The 21,828-nt window shown below is 39.2% G+C and overlaps 1 protein-coding gene across 2 annotated transcripts in view; it reads right to left on the bottom strand.

Annotated features, from left to right (window-relative positions):
* Window positions 1-21,828, bottom strand: part of wdr20a (WD repeat domain 20a) — a 65,014-nt gene that overhangs the window by 14,909 nt on the left and 28,277 nt on the right. For both annotated transcript variants that reach the window (XM_041214662.1, XM_041214663.1), the window contains exon 2: window positions 9,202-9,384. In XM_041214662.1, the coding sequence (XP_041070596.1) occupies window positions 9,202-9,384 (183 nt within the window). The remainder of the gene's footprint in view (window positions 1-9,201; window positions 9,385-21,828) is intronic.

Genomic DNA, 21,828 nt, shown 5'->3' with positions numbered 1-21,828 from the left:
ATGACTGCCTTATTTATCATTTCCACTAGTATCCTGTTCTAGCCATATTCAGGTGAGGTCTATCCCAATGGTACAGTTCCTTCCAGCCCCAGTACTGGTGCCAATGCCCCACAAAATGGACATTTTCTCGCACCACTCCATGTATCACCTCCTTAATCTCTATGTCAATTAGCACGTGGTTTGGATAATAGTGCAGAGATTATAACCCTTGAGGTCCGGTTCTTTCATTTAGCATGTGGTTTCTGATACTCACCAAACAGAACGTCTTGCCTACTCTTCACTAGTTGTTGGTCCCAAAATGGATCACAATGACTGAATTCACCCCTCTCTCTCCAATATCCTCCCAAGCCTGTTCGAGATGTCCCTCACCCTGGCACCAGTTAGGAAACATACCCTGTGGGACTCTTGATCTTACAAAGGAGGCTATCTGTCCCCTAATTACGGAATTCCTTACAACTACCATATTATGCTTCCCTTCCTCTTTGAACATTCTGCTGCTCCAGGTTGCAATGGTTCAAATTCTAGCCGCCCTTCCGACAGTCTTAATCCTTATCCTCAAAAGGAGCAAGATTCTCCATCCCACCCGAGTTCCTGTTACTCTGCACATTACCAGTCACACTAATTGCATTCTAAGCATGCACCTTTCTACAAAGTGTAACCAAGGTCTGAAGCAAACTGTTCTAATACTTCTCCCCCTTGCTTATGTGTTGGAGTGTCTTCAACATGCATCCAATTCAATAAGTCTCAGCTGGAGAGGTTTGAAATGAATACACTGCAGATGTGTTCACTTGGAATTGTCTCGCTGACAAATTTGCACATATTGCAGTACAGCCACACAGCCTGCTTTGTCTAATCTTAGTCTAGTTCATTTATGCCTACCTTTTAGTTTGTTATACTATCTACTTTATAGTTTGCTGGGTTTTTTTCTACACACTAACATGCACAAATCATAAAATAATTGGACGAAACTTTTAAATACTTACTGCCTCAAGCCTACATATATCAAACTCTACAAATGCTGGAGGCAAAACGGAGCACCTACATCCCCTTTGCACAGAATTCTCACTCTCCCTATTCTCACAAATTTTACAAGAGCAATACATTGTGGAATGTGAAAGAGAAGCAGAAAATGCTGGAAATACTCAGAAGGTCTGACAGCAACTGATTCCACCACTGAACACATCTGTCCCTCACCCTCCCCTTGCAGGCTTCTAAAAGGGACCATTCCTTTTCCATCCTGCTGGCTAGTCTTCAATCACCTTCAGCACACCTCTCCCCTGCCCACAGCACCTTCCTATGCAAGCGCGGAAGATGTAACACCTACACTTCTGCCTCCCCCCTTCATGCCAGTCAGGATCCCAAACGCTCCTTCCAGGTGAAGCAAAGATTAACTTGTATTGCTGAAAAAAGACAGGCCTACTTTCCAATCTGAAAGTGTACAGTCTACCTCAGATTACCCTGGAAGGGCAAGGTATTTCAAAAATTTGAGCAATAAGTGAAGCTAGCTGTTTCATGCTGCTATAGCAGCAACACGAGTGGTATTCGCCATTAAAAGGATATTGCCATCAAGCTAAAAAGACATTCTGCCTATCACACAAATGAGTTGCATGGTATATGAATTTCAGTGCCAATGTGATGCTGGATATGTAGGCTGTATGCCACAAAGACTAGCAGATCGTGTCCCTTCTGCTTCCGCAACAGGCAAGGTACAGACTGTATCCAAGCATCCCATGCTTGCAAAACTCAAAACACAGTGTCCAATGATTGGACAACATTTACCAAATAATCCACAGCATGCTAAAAATTACGCTGACAGCCAATTTAAAACTGCCAGTCACCATCAACTGGTGCATTTTCCAGGGCAACGCCTCTACTAATCAGAGTCCACTGGCCAACCAATTAACACTCCCTTCTCATACAGTGTAAATTGATGTTTTCCACTTATATTGATATTCTTGAGAAGTGTCCTGATAAGCGCAAGATGAAAAGCTTCAACAAAAGTCTCTTTTTTCAGCAATACTCAAGTTGTGTACTACCAAACAATTATCTGATTTACTTGTACTTCTTTCAATTTAGTCTGCTGTACTCACTGCTCACAATGCAATTACCTCTGGAGACAGACTGGTGTCATCTGCAAACTTAGTTAATAATAGCTTTTCTTCAAATCATTTGTATTCACCAAAGCAGTGGCCTCGTGGAACTCTGAGTGATCTCTTGTCACAGCTCCTTTTTGCTTTTCTGGTTTAGTTAATTTTCCATCCTCTTCATGACTTTTTACCTTATAAATGCACTTGTGTGGCACTGTTTCAAAAGTTTTACAATCACATCTAGAGAATTCCTACTGTCAACAATGTCCATCATTCTCTCAAAGAACTTCATTAAATTTAATCAAGCCAAACATCTTACCATACCCATTCTTTATTTTCTAAATGTTTACCAATTCCTCTTTCAGGATGATATCCCTTTCCGGAATTATTTAGCTACTTTCCAATACAAAATAACTACTTCAGCTCTTAATGACACTAAAAGAAAGATAGCTGCATTGATATAATCAGTTTCATTGGCTACTTTATGTATGCTTATGAAATCCATCAAGGCCTATACCTCACCTTCCTCTAACTTCAACAGTCCCAGAGTGACCACCTCATCAGAAATTTCCATTTAGTTTAGTATTTCCCCTGCTCAACTACTGATATCGTAAGACTGCCTGGTCTCCTTGGTATGAAAATGATAGATTTTTAAAAATATTTTGGGGAAATGTGTTATTGTGTGAAGAAGGGTGTGTGTGTGTGTGTGTGTGTGTGTGTGTGTGTGTGTGTGTGTGTGTATGTGTTTGTATGATTTAATTAAGATGGGCAAATATTAATAGGAAACAGGTTGTCTAAGGGGGCTTAAAACATGAAAAGATAGAGGTGTTAGGTTTGAGGAACAAGTAAATAACTTGGATCTAACATTTGCATTTTTAGATAAGTTGAGAGTTTGTTTGAATATCAAAAGAAAGTCAGAGGTGACAAGAGACATGTCTGCGTCTTGCAGGAGTTCCATGCGTAAACAGAAGTGGGATTATATTTTACTGACCTAAAAGCAAAGACATAAAAGGTCTCATGTTTGGAAGGATGAGAATTTCAACGAGGTGTGAAATCACTAATATCTGAGCTGTGGTTCAGGACTGGGAGCTGCGGCTCGGGGCTGGGGGAATATGCAATCTGAATCAGCCATGCAGTCAAGCCAGAAAAGTCTTTGGCTACACAAAGCAGTTTTATTCTGAAGCTTGGATATCCAGCAAAGTGGAAGAGCATTTAAGGGGTCATGTTATATGCCTTTATTGAAGCTACAGCAGCTTGCCTTGGGTAATAATAACTGGACTTTTATAATTAAACACCTATAAGGGAGTGTTGCCTAGAAGTTGTTTACTTGCAGGTCTGACCAAGTAGAGAGTTTTTTGGGGAATATTTTGTAAGACTATTTTGAATTGTGCAATTGTAATCTTGTGCGCTTAAGTTTTCTTTTACTCATTAGTAAAACTTTACTTTTAATTTTTAGACTCCCAGAAGTGTTACTAGACTTCTTGCTGCTGAGATCAGTATGACTTCTTCGTGTTTTCAGAACAAATGATAAAAGGGTTTGGGCCATAACACAAGCTTCCCTTCAGGATTTGGTTTGCAGAGCAATTAACATTGGCTGCGGTCATAACATTAGTGAACACAGAAAAAATAATTTAGTAGTCAGGGGCCAAGTATCAGAATGGATAGTACGCTGGCTACAAAAAAGAGAGAGTAGGGGTTAAAGGTAGCTCCTCAGATTGACAAAAGGGCTGAAGCGGGGTTCCACAAGGATCAGTGTTTGGACCACTGTTGTTCCCCATTTACATCAATGATTTTTAAGTTCAATTTCAAATTTTGTGAATGACACCAAACTGGGGAGTTGCAGTTAATATAGAGAAGCACTACAACACAATATAGGAAGGCTGTAATAAACCTGAAAAATGGGTGTGTAATCAGCAGGTGAACTACAATATAGATAAATGTCAGGCAGTACAATTTGGTAATAATAAGGTCACACACTCCTTGGAAAATAAATCTCTAAGAGCTGTGGGGGAACAGAGGGGTCTGGGGAAACAGATGCACAGATCACAAAGTTGTAGCACAGATTGTTAAGGTCACAAAAAGAGTAAACAAAGCACTGGCTTTCGATTCTGATTGGACTTTTTGATGAGGGTGTACTTGAACTTTCAAAAGGCATTTGATAAAGTGCCACATGACAGGTTTGTCAGCAAAGTTGAAGCCCATGGAATAAAAGGGACGGTGGCAGCATGAATACAAAGTTGGCTGAGTGATAGAAAACAGCGGAAGAGTGAATGCATTTTTTTGGACCAGGAGAAAGTATACAGTGGGATTCCCTGGGGGTCTTCATTAGAACTGCTGCTTTTCTTGATGTATATTAATGACCTAGACTTCGGTATACAAGGCGCAATTTCAAAATTTGCAGATGACACAAAACTTTGGGGCATTGTGAACTGTGAGGACAATAGTTATAGACTTCAAGTGGACACAGACAGGTCGGTGGAATGGACAGAACATGACAGATGAAATTTAATGCAGAGAAATGTGAAGTGATACATTTTGGTAGGATGAATGAGGATAGGCAAATAAAAGATAAAATTCTAAAGGGAATGCAGGAACAGAAAGACCTGGAGGTTTATGTGCACAAATCTGTGAAGAATGCAGGACAGATTAACATAAGATATGCAGCACAGAAACAGGCCATTCAGTCCATGCCGGTGTTTATACTCCACTTGAGCCTCCTCCCATCTTCCCTCATCGAAATTTACCACTGTAACCATCTATTCCCTTCTCCCTCAAATTCTTGTTTAGCTTCCCCTTCTATGCTATTTGCTTCAGCCACTCCCTGTGATAGCAAGTTCCACCTTCTTACCGTTCTCTGGGTAAAGATGTTTCTTCTGGATTCACTGTTGGATTTCTTAGTGACTATCTTATATTGATGCTTTTCTCCACAAGAAGAAACATTCTCTCTGTATCTACACTATCAATACCTTTCATGATATTAAAGATCTCTGTTAGGACACCCCTTAGCCTTTTTTCGCCCCTCCAAGAGAAAAGAGTCCCAGCCTGTCAAATCTTTCCTGATATTTATACCCACATATTTCTGGTATCATCTTTGTAAACCTTCTATGCACCCTCTCCAGTGCCTCTAGATCCTTTTTATAATATGGTGACCAGAACTGCGCATACTACTCTTAAGCGCAAGCTTTTTATGTGGGGGGGGGCCACATTTCAAATTTTCTTTCACTCATTGAGCAAATTTTGGAAAGAAGATTTGGCACAAACATTAAACATGAATTTCAAAAAGAAAAGTTGAGGTATGAAAAGAAACAACTTGCTGAGCAACAAAACAATGTCAAAGCAATGAATTGATAATTTTTAAAAACAAGTAAAAAATAAACATGACGGAGCGAGTGTATGCGTCCAGCTCACTTCTAGTCCGAGGATGCTCACTTCTGCTCACCCACAGAATGTGGGTGGGAGTGTATGGCGAGGGGCGAGCCAGACTTACACAGACACACCTCTCACTCCCACACTCTCCGTCCACCCCGCAACTCTCCCCTCACTCAACCCCCTACTCCTCCTTTTGACCCCTCCATCTTGCCACCCTCAACCCCATTCCCCTCTTCATCGCCCTTGCTGACCTTTACCCTCCTCCTCTCCCCTCACCGCCTCGAACCCCATCCAGCCCTCTCACTCTCCCCCTCACCTCCCTCAAAACCCTCACCCTTCCCCCCTCCCCCACTCACATTCACCTACACCCCACTCCCCCTCCCTTCTCCCTTCCACTCCCCCTTCCACCCTATCCCCCCCACCATTCCACCACCCCCTCCTCTTCACCCCCCTCCACCCTCCCCACCCACTCTCTCCTCCCTCCACCCACCCTCTCCCCACCTCTTCCACCCACCCACTCCCCCCTCCACCCTTCCCCCACCCCACCTCCTCCACCCTTCCCCCACCCCACCTCCTCCACCCATCCACTCCCCCCTCCACCCTTCCCCCACCCACTCCCCTCTTCTCCAAGCCCAGAAACTTACCTTAAAAACTTACCTTCCCACGGTTTGCTGCTCATCCAATCACAGGATGATTTCTCTCTGCATTTGTTGCTGATAGGCTCACCTTTGAGCAGTAAATTACAGGGTGGAGGTGGGGGAAACCAGCCTGTGATTGGATGAACAGCTTTACAGCATTTTACAAATATAATCCAGCTGACTGACCAACAAGTTTGGTGGGCCACAACCTAGCTGTGGACCTTGAGTTGGACAAGCCTACTTAAGTGTGATCTACCCGGTGTTCAATACAGGTTTAGCATAACTTCCCTACTTTTCAATTTAAAAGTTGAGAAAATGGTTACTAAAGCAAATGGGATTTGTAAATTGAGGCAATGAATACAAAAGCAAGTAAGTTTTGGTGAAACTTTATAAAACACTGGTTCGAACTCAACTGAAGTAATATGTTCAATTCCGAGCACCGCACTCTAGAAAGGATGTAAAGGCATTACCAAGGGTGCAGAAAACATTTACGAAAATGGTTCCAGGGATCAGGGATTTCAGTTACATGGAAAGATTGGAGAAGCTGGAGCAGTTCTCCTTAGATAAGAGAAGGTTGACAAGAAATTTGATAAAGGTATTCAACATCATGAGAGATCTCAATGAAGTAGCCAGGCACAAACTTTATCTTTTATACCACAAGTGGTTAGGATCTGGAATGCACTGCCTGAGAGGGTGGTGGCGGCAAATTCAATTATGGCTTTCTAAACAGAATTATCTGAAGAGAAAAAACTTGCAACGCTGCGGGGAAAAGGCTGGGAAGTGGTATTAGCGGAGTTGCTTTTGCAGAGAACTGGCATGGACATGATGGGCAGAATGACTTCTATGCAGTAACCTTTCTATGATTCTGTGTTTCCAGAAAGATTGAACTGAAAAGCTGAGAACATATGTTTAACTTTTATAGATAGTCACAATGACAGTCATAATGGCACATAATGACTATGGCTCTGATTCTATCAAGGTTCTATACAAGTTGAACATAATTTCTAAACTTTTCAATTCTATCGCTTTAGAAACAAACCCTAGTGTTTTGCTTATTCATTTTATGGCCTTATTAACCTATGTCACTACACTTTAGTGACCGGAGACTACAATCCGAGCACACTTTTGGTCTCCATATTATAAAAAGGATACTAAGGCACTGGAGAAGGTGCAAAAAAGATTTACTGAAGTGAAACCAGCATGGAGTGGTTGTACCCATCAGGAAAGGTTCAATAAGCAGGGGCTCTTTTCTCTGGTTAAAAAGAAAGCTGAGGAGGTTACTTGATAGAGGTCTTTAAGATTATAATAGGGCTTGTTAGGATAGACATAGAGATGTTTTCACTTGCAGATGATAGCAGAGGTCGGGGTCATAAATATAAAACAGCATCTAATAAATACAGTGGGGAAATCACAAGAAATGTCTTTACCCAGAAAATGGTTAATATGTGGAACCTGCTACTACAAGGAGCAGTTGGAGTGAATAGCATAGAAAGATGTGTTGATGGGGTTAGATGAACAGGGGTGGGAGGAGGTTCATGCAGAGCGGTAACACCTACATGGTCGTTTGGCCAAATGGTCTGTTTCTGTGCTGCAAATAATTTACAGTAAATTTCCTATCCCTTGATTTTGAGTAACTTTTTGAATGATTCGATAATGGTACAATTTCCTCTCTTATCGGCCTGTTGCAGAAATGCTTTTAAGAAGAAATGCGTGACATTTAATATTCCTGTGGCCTAACCTCATTTTTAATTTTAGGTTTTCTGACTAGCTCCTACATCTCCTTTATCTTGTTTTATATTCACCTCACTTCATTGCGCTACCCATTACTTTATGAACAATCTGTTCCTTTGCCTTTATTTCCTACATTACTTCTGCCGTTGTTCAGAATGACCTTTTTCCTCTATTAACCTCCTTCTTTCTGAGTTTTGTCTTTTCTTGCTTAGCTCAGTTTATAGTATTTTTTGAACGCAAGCTACTTTATCTTCAATGCTTTATCCTCCAAACAGTGCTCAGCTCACTTCTTATCCTCTCAAACTATAGATTTTACCATTTAATCTCTTCTGCCTCCCATCCTATCACAGACTTTCTTGGGTTCTTGGTCCCCCCATTAGCCCACCACCCACACCAGATCGCACCTTTGCTTCTGTACTTGCTTAAAACCTCTTTTTTTTCCAGTTTTGGGAATCAAACTTCAGGAAAGATACATTGGCTTAGGAGGGGTACAGCATAATATGCCAAAATGTGACCATCTTATGATTGAACATGCAAATCACCTTTTTGCGGCAAGAAGTAAATTTAAGAAAAGCTCACAAAATCATCTAATTAAACCCCAGTGGGTTATTGAAGAAATATTGGGGAGTAGAGAGATTTTTTAGTCTTGAACCATCTGTAACATTGAGATGCTGCTGACGTAGGAGCAAGAGAACAGAGGCAGTCTACGTGATAAAGGGATAATGTTGCCCTCAAGATGACTACAAATATACTGTTAAAAAGTATGGTGTCTTGTGACTTCAGTCTTTGAATAATAGTCTAATATAATTTGGATAAATAAAACTATTACCAATTTGTTTGATAGGAAATTAAATGTTCTCAACAAACATAACAGGGCTTAACAACTGTCTTATATTAACTGCGTAATTTCAGTAACATATAATTATTCTCAACTTTTTATCCTTTGCTAATGAATACCCATCATTCAGTAAGTTTCTTATACTGATATTTCATTTATATTTGATATTAGTCCACATTAACTTTTAGCTGCCATTCTTTAGCTTTTGAACACTATCTCAAGGAAGCCACATTAAGTTACCCACAGACAGTAATGGAAAAAGTTAATTTATTTTCACAGATATCTTTATGCAAGGTTGAATAGTAGAGCTGTATTGTCATCATGATGTCAGAAAATTGTAAAAGGGACTTTGATTTTGCAGTCCTACCTTTTGAGAACCACACTTACCCCTGCAGTATGTAATTGTTTCTGAATGCAGGAGAATGATCAGTTTATGATTGCCAAAAGTGAACTTGGATAGTAAAAATAAGTGCAAACGAAGGTTGACCAACTACTGCTGCACAATGACAAGATTAAATCCTCATCGTGTGATACTTACTTCCTCATTAAATAACTTGCTAGTTTCTTTCTTTACAGGGTCTATAAGTTGAACCTGTCCTGCAGAGAAGCCCACAAGTAGGGAGACACTTTCTGCTGTAGCTGTCAGATGGTTGAAGTCATGGCAGGTGGGCTGTGTTCCTTTATATATCCGCTTGTCTATAGGTTTACTTAAATCTGCAGCCTAAGGGAGAAAAAGGCACATTTATCATATTTTTATTCGTCACTCAGGTATAATCAGACTTTAATTTATAAATTTTCTAAATTTCCAACAGTTTGAAAAACATTTTGCCTACTTCCAATTGCACCTCTAGTATTTCCAGCATTTTCTGTTTTGAATTAAAATTCCCTAACTCATACATGCTCCTAAGTAACAATTTTGTGATCAAAAGCTGAATTGCAGTAACTAATGACAATCAAAGGGCTTGTGAGAAAGTTGGGGGGGTGGGAGGGAGAGAGAGGAGGGGTGGCCAGAGGGATAGTGGTGTGGAAAAGAGGAAAGATAAATTTAAATTATTATACAATTATTCTTTATAGGAATTTATAAAAGTGATTTCATATAGCACACTAACTTTAAGATTGTTTAAATTTTATGTACCTTAGCTATTTTTTCTTTCCCTCAAAACAAGTAATTTGGAACCAAATCATATTGCCTTGTATTACAAATAAACAACATAAAAGTAGCTTACATTTTCAATACAGCTGCTTCATTTAAAAATGATCCTCTGGATGAAGGGAGTTTAATGGCACAGTACCTAGAATACTGAAGTTTGTCTCAAGTATCTGTGCCCTATGGAAAGGTTCAGAAATAGCCCACACAAACTTTTTTTTTTTAAGAAAGAGAATTCTAACAAATTAAAATCAGGCCAGCTATTTAGTCAAACTATGCTGAATGTCTATCTCCTCGATATCAAGACAGACTTGCGATGAAAGATATATTGTCTGTTATAGAACAAAGTTACACAAAAATTAAGCTGACATATTAAAATAAACATCAGTTTGAATTTTACTTTATTGTATTTTCCTTCTCCCTTTCATTATTTTTAATTTTTACTTCAAATTACCATCATATGCAGCCAGCCTGCAAATTCTCTTCCCGTATTACTGAATTTCCACTGCTGAAAAGTTTGACATTGCCTTCAAAAAACAGGAAATGCTATCATCAAGCTGCTGTACAGTGAAGAGCCAGTTTAAAGAAGTGGTTACACAAGTCTTTTTAAATTATTTATAACGATCCTGCTGCAAAACAGCTATAAAAGCATCAAACTTTTAAGTTAAGATGCTGATAAAATGAATGTCTATTTATTTTCTTGAAATAAGTAATCCAGGAATATTATGGTTAGCAGATTGAAACAAATCTCCTTCATGACCATATTAATAGAACACACGCTTTTCAAAAATTAACTGATCCAGATCTTATCAAAGATAAATACTTTGATATCATGCAGCAAATATCCATGTAAAGATATTGAAGCACTTACTAAGTACTTACACATTAAAATACTTTGTACATTCTCTGGAATAAAAAGAATCAATTTTAATCATTAAAAGAATGCCAGCCGAACAGCTCCAGTGGTTGGGCAGTAAACTTCAAGACAATTCAGGTCCAAATAACCTTGGCCACCATCAGGCAAGTTTTGTTGATACTCAGTGATGAATGCTAGGCATGCTGGCTGCATAGAGGCATTTCGCTCCACTTTCACATCGAAAGAAATGTAAACCAGTTCCACCATGCTGAAGAAAATCTGTTCAAATCCTGAAACCAGCAGTGACAGCAACACTGGAGCAGTGTAGGATCCTCAACATCTCATCCTAACTAAAAAAGAAACCCATCATATGTAGCAGTAGAGACTAAAGGGAAGGAATATCCATTTTACCTGAGCTCACAAGCTATTTAATCCAAGGGGTAAACTAAAGACTTTGGGTGAAGGTAAAACCTATTCACTTCTGTAGAGTGGCAACTAGGTTTAGTAATTTTTCCTTGCATATCTGGCATCAGGCAACACGAATGGCATAACAAAAGTCTTTCCCAGTTTGGAAAGAAGGTTTCTAGGGTTTTCTACTTAAGCCCATTTGTGCTATCTTACCCCACATCTAAACATTACAGTGCCTATCACAATAAGCCTCTGTTTTCCAGTAGCAAAGAAATTCCTTAACTTACTGATTTAGGGTGGTTAGGATTTTTTTAAATATACACATCAACAAATAGGACTACCTGGCAGAAACAATGAATAAAAAGCCAGAAGTTGCCACGAGAAATTGATATAGTAGTCTAGCTGGTGGATATCAAATGGGCTAAAGGGCAATTTCCATTGAAACCTATCTTGGTACCTTGCTGTAGTTCCAAATAGAACAGACAATAAACTGAACCGTGACCTGATTACAAAACTGAGTTTGGAATTTGTGACAGAAAATGTGGAGATGAGAGATATTTAAATGTTGATCTTAAGGGGATTTTAACCATTATGTTAATGCTGCACCTTGTTTCACAAATATATTGGCAAGTTTTTCAAATTTGTAAAATCATTTCAGTTCTGTCATTTTGACAAGCAAGCGAAGATGATGGCTGGAAAGCTGATAGAACAGCAGGAAATCACAAGACAAAAGGTCACAGATCTGAAATGTTAACTCTTTCTCTCTCCACAGATGTTGCCAGACCTGCTGAATATTTCCAGGATTTTCTGTTTTTATTTCAGGAAACCCAGAAATGCATTAACAATCATGAACTGTTTCTTGTGCTCACTCTTTGATAGGTTTAAGAAAACCTAATTTTGACCGAACGTTGCCTGTCCATTACTTTATATTATGTGCATCATGCAAGGGTACAACATATAAAAAGTGAATGTGTGGGTGCAGGGGAGGCATGACCCCCTTCCCAGTGGCTCTATATATGGCATCATCTACATCTCTACATGATACACTACTTGCATGGAATCCAGAAACCAAAAACTCAGCACTGCTTTCATGGCAAGTGAGCACAAAACTAGCAAGGAATGTTGCTTTCATAACTGTGGTTGTCCAGGCTGGGAAGAGTTTAACATTCTACTGTACACCAGGGTGTAAATTTCAGCTGAAAGTAGATCCACTGGGGCACATAGTATACAATATGACCCTAGACAAATTCCAGAAAGGCTAGGTTGTTACAATTCATTAACTGGTGGTATGACACAGCCGATGGTAAAGGCTGAGTTGTTCAAATCCCAGAGGGAAACTTGAAACAACTGTCATAACCCATTTTTGCAATTTTTATGTTTCGAGATGCAAGCTTTGAATTCAGTAGTAATAAGACCACAGAGTTTCAAGAGATTTTTTATAAAACTAAATTAAACAATTAAGACAAGAAAGATTGTAAGCACATACATATGTCTACAAAATTACTACCGCTATAACTACAAAAATTCTCCAATTAATTTGACTCTCAGTTACACCTTCATTAAAGCAACAGTAAAACACACAGATTTAAACAGGCCCCTGGCAAAGCACGCCCTGGACAGTTGAATTCAAAATAAGTTTCTTTCAGCTCTGGGTACTTGCTGACAACAGCTTGAGGCTTACAGGCTGGAAGCTTTAGATCTTAGAATCCCTCTTCCTTTTACCAACAACTTCCTCTTCCTTTATACATATTTTCCTCTTTGAATGCAAATTCTCATCGTATCACTAGGTTTTTTGAACTTAACCTCTTCTAGCAATAAAACTCTTTCATAACACCAATTTTATTAGTAAGCTTTGAAAAAAGTAAACACATTGGCTTCTTCAGGCTAGGTGTGGTAATTCACCCATTCTTTTGAATTGTTTCTTTAAAAATGCAAATTTCCCCCTTTATACTTCACCTTGTAATTTACCTAATTAACATATAAAACCTACTTCTCTTCTATACATCAAAGTCTCCAGACCAGCTGGCTTTAATCCAATTAAGACACAGACACACACACACACAAACATACAAACACACGGATACCACTAGAACTCCATTTTAAAATAATTTCCAATAACATTATAGACATCATTACATCTTCTTGACACTGGCTGGATACAGAAATTAAAAAATTAAATATATAAACTTGCACCTCAAATTTAAGTTATTAGAATAATTACATGCAAATCAAAACACCTAAAAAACTCACGAGAATAAACTCCATCAAAAGCATTTTAAATTAGACATGTCTTCTGCGACAAAAGTATAATAATTTTCATAATATTTTTCTGGTTTATTGTGAAGTAGGTTTATGGTGGTAAGTATAGGTGGTTCTCTGTGATTTAATTACATTTGGAGTCAAGTAGACTACAAGCTTGAAATCATCAAAAGAAGCTAGGTGTAAAAATGTACTTGACATGTTAATGAGTAAACATGAATAGCATGTAAGGTGTGAAGGGAATTTGCATTTTTAGATAAACGAAGGGATTGTTGGATTTCAAAGGGATGTTAGTCTGTTTACAATAGCCAAATAAGCAAGACTAAGGGGTGTGTTTATTTTTTCCAAAGGTTACTGACAATATTGGCAACACGAACATTTTTATATTGAGGAAAAGAGTTTCAAAGGCATATGCAACAATGGAATTTACCTATAAAAAAAGAGAAACATATATAAAGGAGAATGAAAGGCTATGTGGAGAAGGTCATGTAAGATCCAACAGGAGTGTGGCAAACAGCCTTCAAGAAGCCCCCAGCCATTTGTGCATAAGTCTGCTTTGTAAAGTAACTGAAGGTGGGGAAGCCATTTGGAATTCCACTGTCAAGTGGGTAGTGCGGTAACTTGCTGATTTCATTTTAAATCTAAAATCTACTTTGGACTGTTGCCTAAAAGTGGGTGTATAACTGGGAATCAGGTCAGTTAGGAATTTTAGGATTGTTACAGTAAAAAGTAATTGTAGTCATATATATGTGCTTGAAATCTTTTATTTTGTTAATAAATATTTTAATCTAATTTTTTAAGAATCTCTAAAGGTCTTGGTGGACTCATTATTTCTGAATTCAATACACACATCTTCTCATAATAAACATAAATTGTAAAGCCGTTGTGAGTGCATCAAGTTTCCCTTGTGGATTTGGTCCATTTGGCACATATCATCTGCCATGTTTAACACTTCGAAGAAGATTACAGAATCAAACTCTAATGTTCCTTTAGATATATTTGATATGTTGTATAAGCAGAGGAAAATAACATGCAGAATTTTTAAAATCGTAAAATTGCTAGGTGTGGTGCATGCCAGAGTTTACTTTCTGTTTTTAAAATGATCATTTGGACATGTAGAGCAGTTAGCCATTGAACTACATAAAATGTCTGCCATATATTAACTGGAGCTAGCACAGTGCACTTAAGAAAGATTGATTACTGAAGGAGACAGTTGAGGCGCAATGGCAATAATCCACAAAGGAATGCTATAAACATGGGGCTTTGCACTCAAAATTTAATGTCAGTAGTCACTCCTGTTCCTGTTTTACTGTCCAATGTCTAGTTAAACAATAGGTTTAGAAATTTTGGGTCTTCCATAGATAGTCTCTTGACTTAAACAGGACTGTTCAATCCCATAAGAGGACTCTACAACTTATACACCAAACATAAGTTGGACTGCCCAATATCTACTTATACGTAGCATTAATCTGGGTAAGGGAGGGTGCGTAATAATGTGCACCTTTCCTTGTCACATGCTATTGTGTGCTTCTCCGATATTTTAGTAGATGAGCTGATTACCACTTTCAAATGGGTTGGATATTAATAAATAGTCTATTTTACAGTCAGAAAGTGAACAGTTGTAAAATAAATTCAATTTTTCCAACTTAGCCTCAGGCTCTCCTTATAAATAAGAAAAATATGAACCACATCAACGACACCGTCCTGGTTAGTAGGATAAATATGCTCACACCCTCACTAAGACCACCTATTTCCAACTCTGCAACATCACCTCTTGCTACCCCTGCCTCTGCTCATCTGCTACCGAAAAGCTCATCCATGCCTCTGTGACCTCTAAGATTCATGATTACAATGCTCACCTGGCTGGCCTCCAAACTTCCACCTTACCTAGACTAGACATCCAAAACTCTGCTCCTAATTTGCACCAAGACCCATTCACTCATCATTTCAGTATTCACTGACTTGCTTTGGCCCCTGGCCCTGCAACATCTTGATTTTGAAATGCTCATCCTCATTTTCAGTTCCCTTTATGGCCTCACCTCTCCTTGTCCCTGTCACCTCCTTCAGCCCTAAAACCCTCAGATCTCTGCACCCCTCCACTTCCGGCCACTTGTGTAGCTCAGATTTTAATACATTCCTTTGGTAAACATGCCTTTCGCTGCCTAGAGCCTAGGCACTGGAATTCCCTCCATAAATTTCTGCCTCTGTCTCCTCCTTCAAGATCTTCCTTAAAACCTCTCTTTGACCAAGCTTTTGAACGCATGTCCTAATGGCCCATAACTTCCAATCTCCGGAGGGTCATAGCTAGGAGGTAATCCAGAAGATGCGCTAGGAGACATCCCTGGAAGTCCCTGCGCAAGGGACCCAGGAAGTTCAAACTTCCAATGGGCAATTACCCCAATGGGAACCATTCGATACTCCGATTTAAATTGGAGACTTTGGATGGTTCCGATTGCCTTAGCAGAATGGCTAGCAAGGAAATGTTTGAATTAAAACCACCTCTAGATCATGGGTTACTATTGTACTAACAAAACCTCCCCCTCAATTGGAACCCCTGACTACCCGCCTGAACCCCCCTCCCCGTGCTACCCTCCCAAAGACGAACAACCCCCTCCTCCCGCCCTTCCCAAGCCCCGAACCCTAACCCCCGACTACCCTACCGAACCCCTGCCCCCGACTACCCTCCCGAATCCCCACCCCCGACTACCCTCCCAATCCCCCCCATCCCCCCTCCCAAACCCCCCAACGAAAGAAACTAAAACTTCTTTTCTGTACCATGTGATTTGTAAGGGAAGATTTTAACATTCTGTAAAGTTGCTTTAATTTAAAAGAGAAACTTTAACATAAGTCAAATCCATATCCTTTCTCTGTGAAAAGATTGAAGCTCTCAAATCTCAACAGATAGCAAGACCCAGGAATCATACTTCTGGTGAGCTATGTGGAAATTAATGGGAAAAACACTTTTCAAAATTGCCACAATTTGCACTATGTGCAGATCTACAGTAATCCAGGACATGTAACAAGATCCAGAATGGAAGCGTCATCTGGGAGTCAGATTCTTTCCACTCAGTTCCAGATAATCTCACAAGCCTATTCTCCAATGAGTATGGTGGTCCTTGGTAGAGAAACTCAGCAGGAAAACTGCTAATGCTCTGTGCTGATAAGCTGTGTTGTTATAGCGGTTCTCCTGTAGGTATGTATGTGTATATTTATGATTCTTGGTAACTTATATTTAAGCTCTCTGGACTTAGATAATTGATTATACCCTTAGGAGGGGCACGTTTGTATTCCATATTGGACAAACAGAAACTCCGCCTGTGTGGATTTTTCAGTAGCTTAGTTTGGAAACTCATAAGTATGGTCAAGGGCCCTCAACCATGATTAAGGGGAATCCTCACTGGAGGAAAAAAGAAGAAATATTGGAAGCAGTGGTATCAAAGATGGTATCGTCGGAACAGATGCATTGATTATAAAATGCAAACTGATAGCTGCAGATCAACTGCCATTCACCTCATCTCTAAGGTCAAGAATATTCAAACTACATCAAAACATTAATTGCAGTCTATTTAATCGATGTAAAAGATCAAATATCTTAAAACATGGGAGACAGAGGTAAAACACAGTGATTCCTACAGGATGGGTTTCCATTTGGAGTTTTACAAAATAAAGGCATATTGATGTTATTCTTTTCATGTTCAGGAATCACAGCAAGTGCAATTTAATAGCATCCTGCCAGCAGCAAAATCACTATTTAATCAGTTTGCTATTGTGAAGATTTAAATTGCTGTAATCAGTCCTAACTTTTTGTAAGTAATAGTGCTGGTGTATTTCGATCCATCTGCGGCCTGTCCTACATCAGCAAAATATGCGCGTAGCAGTAAGCCTGCCATTATAGCTGATCCTAAAATATCAGATGTAGACAGAATTGGATGGATTAATACTGCAGTTATTTAGAATTCTAACATAGTAACTTAAAAGGTTGGATTAAATTATGGCAAAATGTAATACTTACGTACAAAATAAATTACATACATTATACAGAGGAAAATTGCAATGCAACACAAAGCATTAATAAACTTACAGAATGGAACTGTAAATGGCATATGAACTTCAATCTATACAAGCCAGGATTTGTGCATTTTGCTCAGAGGATTTAGAAGACACCTACTTCTTGGAAAATAGAGTTCTAAATGAGGCAGTCGAGCAAAGGGACCTCGGGATACATATTCACAAATCATCTCAAAGCAATGTAGGTTAATAAGGCCATACAAAGCACAAGGGTCCATTTCCAAAGCAATAGAACTGAAAAGCAGAGAAGTTATGCTAAGCACTGTGGACAGTTCTGATCTTCATGTCACAAAAAGGTTCTAGAGCAGCTTGTTCAACTCGCGGCCCATCGGCCACATCCGGCCCCTGAAGCCCCGCTATGCAGCCCCCGAGCCAGTTTTCAAAATGCCACTCAAACTGGCAAGTTGGAGTGGAGAGTTCTGCAAGAAGCTGCTCCTCCAATCACAGGCCACTCCTCTCCTGCATTTGCTGCTGATGGGCTCATTAGTGATGGAGCAGCACCGAACACCAGCAGCAGTGAGAAAGAAAGAGAGGGACAGATATGTGCTGGGGACCCCAGGGAAGAGGGGCTAGCTGCCAGGGAGGAGGGGCTGGCTGCCAGACTTGCAACAGCATAGCTTGCATATATATTTGCAACTACTATATATTTGTATTTGCTGGCATGCCACATTTGAGTCTATAATGAATACTTATGCCAACTGCAGAAGTTTGGGAGGTGTAATGGGTTAGCAAAGTCTTTTTAATTCTGCAACCAGGGCTCAACGACAAACTAATGGTATGCCATCACCTCCCACTCTTTCCTATCAAAGCCAAGAGGGAGTGTACTTCTGAGATTAGTATCATATAATACTTCCAGGTATTTTTGTTTTTGAAAAGGAATTTCACTCTGCAGTCAGCTCTTATTGGATCAGGCACAGGAATGCTTTACATAGTATCAAGTGCCCCAAGTATAAAAAGGCTCAATTTCCTAGCATTAACCTCTCATATCTTAATAAATGACTTTCCTGTTAAAATCTATCACCTATAGCTCGCTATTGGAATGCAAATATAGAATCATGAATTCTCTAGAGCAATTACTAAGGGAGCAGCCTAATTAAGATAACTAAATGGCATCATAAAGAAAGACAAAGTTCAAGATGTTAGCAAGTCATTTGAACAAAGGCCAAATTCAAGAATAGTAGGTGCAAATGAATAGAGTTGGCAGACTCCTACTTTTTTTAAAAAAAGTTTGAGATAGTGACTTCACACGAAGATATTATTCTGCAAAACATTTAGAACCATTTGCATTAATGGTCTACTATGGATTTGAACCTATACATTGACCGTTCTCTTTGAATTACAGCTAGGAAGAAGTCAAGTTAATCAAACGTTTCAATGATACCCTGAGGATATAATAACACATGTAACTTACTAATGACAATCATTTTTTAGTTGTGTACCTGCTTGATAAGCTATGGACAATACTCAAACTAAACAACAAATTCTTCTAGTTCCCGTAGCACTACAGATAGCCTGATATCAGGCATTTGTGTTGAAAGAAACATATGGAATCTCGTGGTTGTTTGAGAACTGCTTCTCAAAAAATCTAAAATCATATTTAATCATACTGGAGTTATCAGTGTTGTGAAACATAATTAAAACATACTGCCTGACATACAATTCAGTCATATTTAGACAAAATCAGTTTAAACATAACAAAGGATTTTGCCTTCGAGAGACTGCTAGTTATATGGCATAACATTTTTTTGGCTTTTCTTAATAAGGAGGCAGAAGAGAGTTGGAGAGAGTAGCAAAGAATGGAAATCTGAAACATGAACAGAAAATGGCAGAAACATTGAGCAGATCAGCCTGCATCTGGAGAGAAAAGAGAAGTTAATGTAGATGTAGCCCCTTCATTGTCTTGTGCTTACAATAAACCACGTTTACAAGAAACTTCAAAAAATAAGCTTTCATGATAAAACAGGAGGATGCTGAGCCTTTCTGCATCAAGGTAGACCACTTACTTACTTACACCAGTAATATGTGGTTAAAAGTGCATTTACCCTTTACAAATTCCTGGTTGGCTAGTTATTTGCAAAACTTCATTGTCAATGGTTAAAGGCACAAATACCTATAACAGGGCAAAGGATGATGGCTATTACTTGTATAAATACAAATTGTGTCACTGCATGTAAATTTGCAGTTCATGATATTGATACCTCATTTATTTCATGGTTGGTTGAGAAGTACATGAGGTTAGTGAGAACATCAGGCCACTGAAATTTTCAATGTATTCTAGATACTTGTAAATTTGCCATTTGAAAGAGCTGTGAAAATAACACAAGAAAAGAGAATTGCTGTTTTTTAATAATAACCTTACAAACTGTGGCCCAAGCTATATAATGTACGAACATATGAATTAAGAGGAGTAGGCCATTCGGTCCCTCGAGCTTGCTCTGCCATTCAATATAATGGCTGATTTGATTGTGGCCTCAAATCTACATTCCGCCTACCCCCAATAACCTTCGACTCTCTTGTTAGTCAAGAATCTATCTATCTCGGCCTTAAAAATATTCATTGACCCTGCCTCAATTCCTCTCTGGGGAAAAATTCCAAAGAATCATGACCCTCAGAGAAAAAATTTCTTCTCATCTCCGTCTTAAATGGGAGACCTCTTATTTTGAAACTGTATTCCCTAGTTCTAGTCTCTCCCAGAAGAGCATCCACCCTGTCAAGTCCCCTCAGGATCTTATATAACATTAGTGATTTAACTTCAAAAAATAATCAAATGGCTATAGAGTTCTTTGGGATATCATTAGGACATAATAAGGCATTGTACAAATAAAAGTCTTTTCTTTCATGCCAATTTCTAACCCTAAACAGCATGAGTTCAGGTGAGATGCAGAATGAAAAATCCATAAATTGTGAAAATCTGTCCTTTAGGACAGCATTGTATAATATAGGGACAATAATATAGGGACAATCGAAATACTGGTGGTATAAGTACCAAAGCAAGAATTTTTCCAATTTCCAATATATATCATCTGCTTTTGGACACTAAAGAGGCTTGGCAGCAACAATTTCAAATGGGAATGATGATAAGAATCACCATAAACAAAATTAGGCTCTTTGTCAGAAGTATTAATTTTGGCAGCAAGATACTCATATCATTGTGTGGAGAACTAGACAATGCAAAAATTATTCATAGCACATAGATTGCTCTTAAGGCAAATTAATCAAGCATAAAACGAAATCTTGAAAAATTATGCTGCGCTTTGAATAATGCCAAGATGACAAAAAATATTTCCATAAAGACAACTAAAATGCTTTAATTTTTAATTTTAATAAATCCTTTAATAAACTGAGATGTACTAATATAGAAAATAAAATCTTTTTTTATTCTTTTGTGGGATGTGAGCATCACTGGCAAGGCCATCATTTGTTGCACATTCCTAATTGCCCACGGGAAGGTGGTGGTGAGCCGGCTTCTTGAACTACTGTAGTCCATGTGGTGAAGGTACACAAACAATCCTAGGAAGGGAGTTCCAGGTATTTGACCCAGCAACAGTGATGGAATGGTGACACAGTTCCAGGTGAGAATGTTGTGTAACTTGGAGGGAAACTTGCAGGTGGTGCTGTTCCCATGCTGCACCCTTGTCTTTGGTAGAGGTTGGATTTGGACGGTGCTGTCAAAGCAGGCTTAGTGAGATGCCGCAGTGCATCTTGTACATACTACTGTCACTGTGCATCAGTGGCAGAGAGAATGAATGTTTAAGTTAGATGGTTGGAGTGCAGATGAAGCAGGCTGCTTTGATCTGAATAATGTTGAGCTTCCAAGTGTTGTTGGCGCTGTACTTATTCAGAAAAGTAGAGACTATTCCATCACACTCCTGACATTTGCCTTGCAGATGGCGGACAGGCTTTGGGGAGTCAGGAGGTGAGTTACTCGCTGCAGAATTCCCAGTCTCTGACCTGCTCTTGTAGCCACAGTATTTTTAAATGGCTGCCCCAGTTAAATTTTTGATCAATAGTAACCGCCAGGATGTTGATGGTAATACAGTTGACTGTCATAGGGAGATGGTTTGATTCTTTGTTGTTGGGAATGGTCATTGCCTGGGATTTATGTTGCAAATGTTACTTGCCACTTATCAGCTCAAGCCTGAATGTTGTCTTGGTCTTGATGCATTCAGACACCAGATTGCTTCAGTGTCTGAGAAGTCATGAATGGTGCTGAACAGTGCGCAATCATCAGCAAACATTCCCACTTCAGACCTTATGACTGAGGAAAGGCCATTGATGAAGCAGCTAAGGATGGATGGGTCTTTGACACTACCCTGAGGAACTCCTACAGCAGTGTCCTGAAGCTGAGAAGATTGGCCTCCACCAACCACAACCACCTTCCTTTGCACTAAGCATGATTCCAAGCAGTGGAAAGTTTCCTCCATCGC

The sequence above is a fragment of the Carcharodon carcharias genome, chromosome 20 (assembly GCF_017639515.1).
Source record: "Carcharodon carcharias isolate sCarCar2 chromosome 20, sCarCar2.pri, whole genome shotgun sequence".
Lineage (NCBI taxonomy): Eukaryota > Metazoa > Chordata > Chondrichthyes > Lamniformes > Lamnidae > Carcharodon > Carcharodon carcharias.
This window is presented reverse-complemented; position numbering and strand designations above follow the sequence as displayed.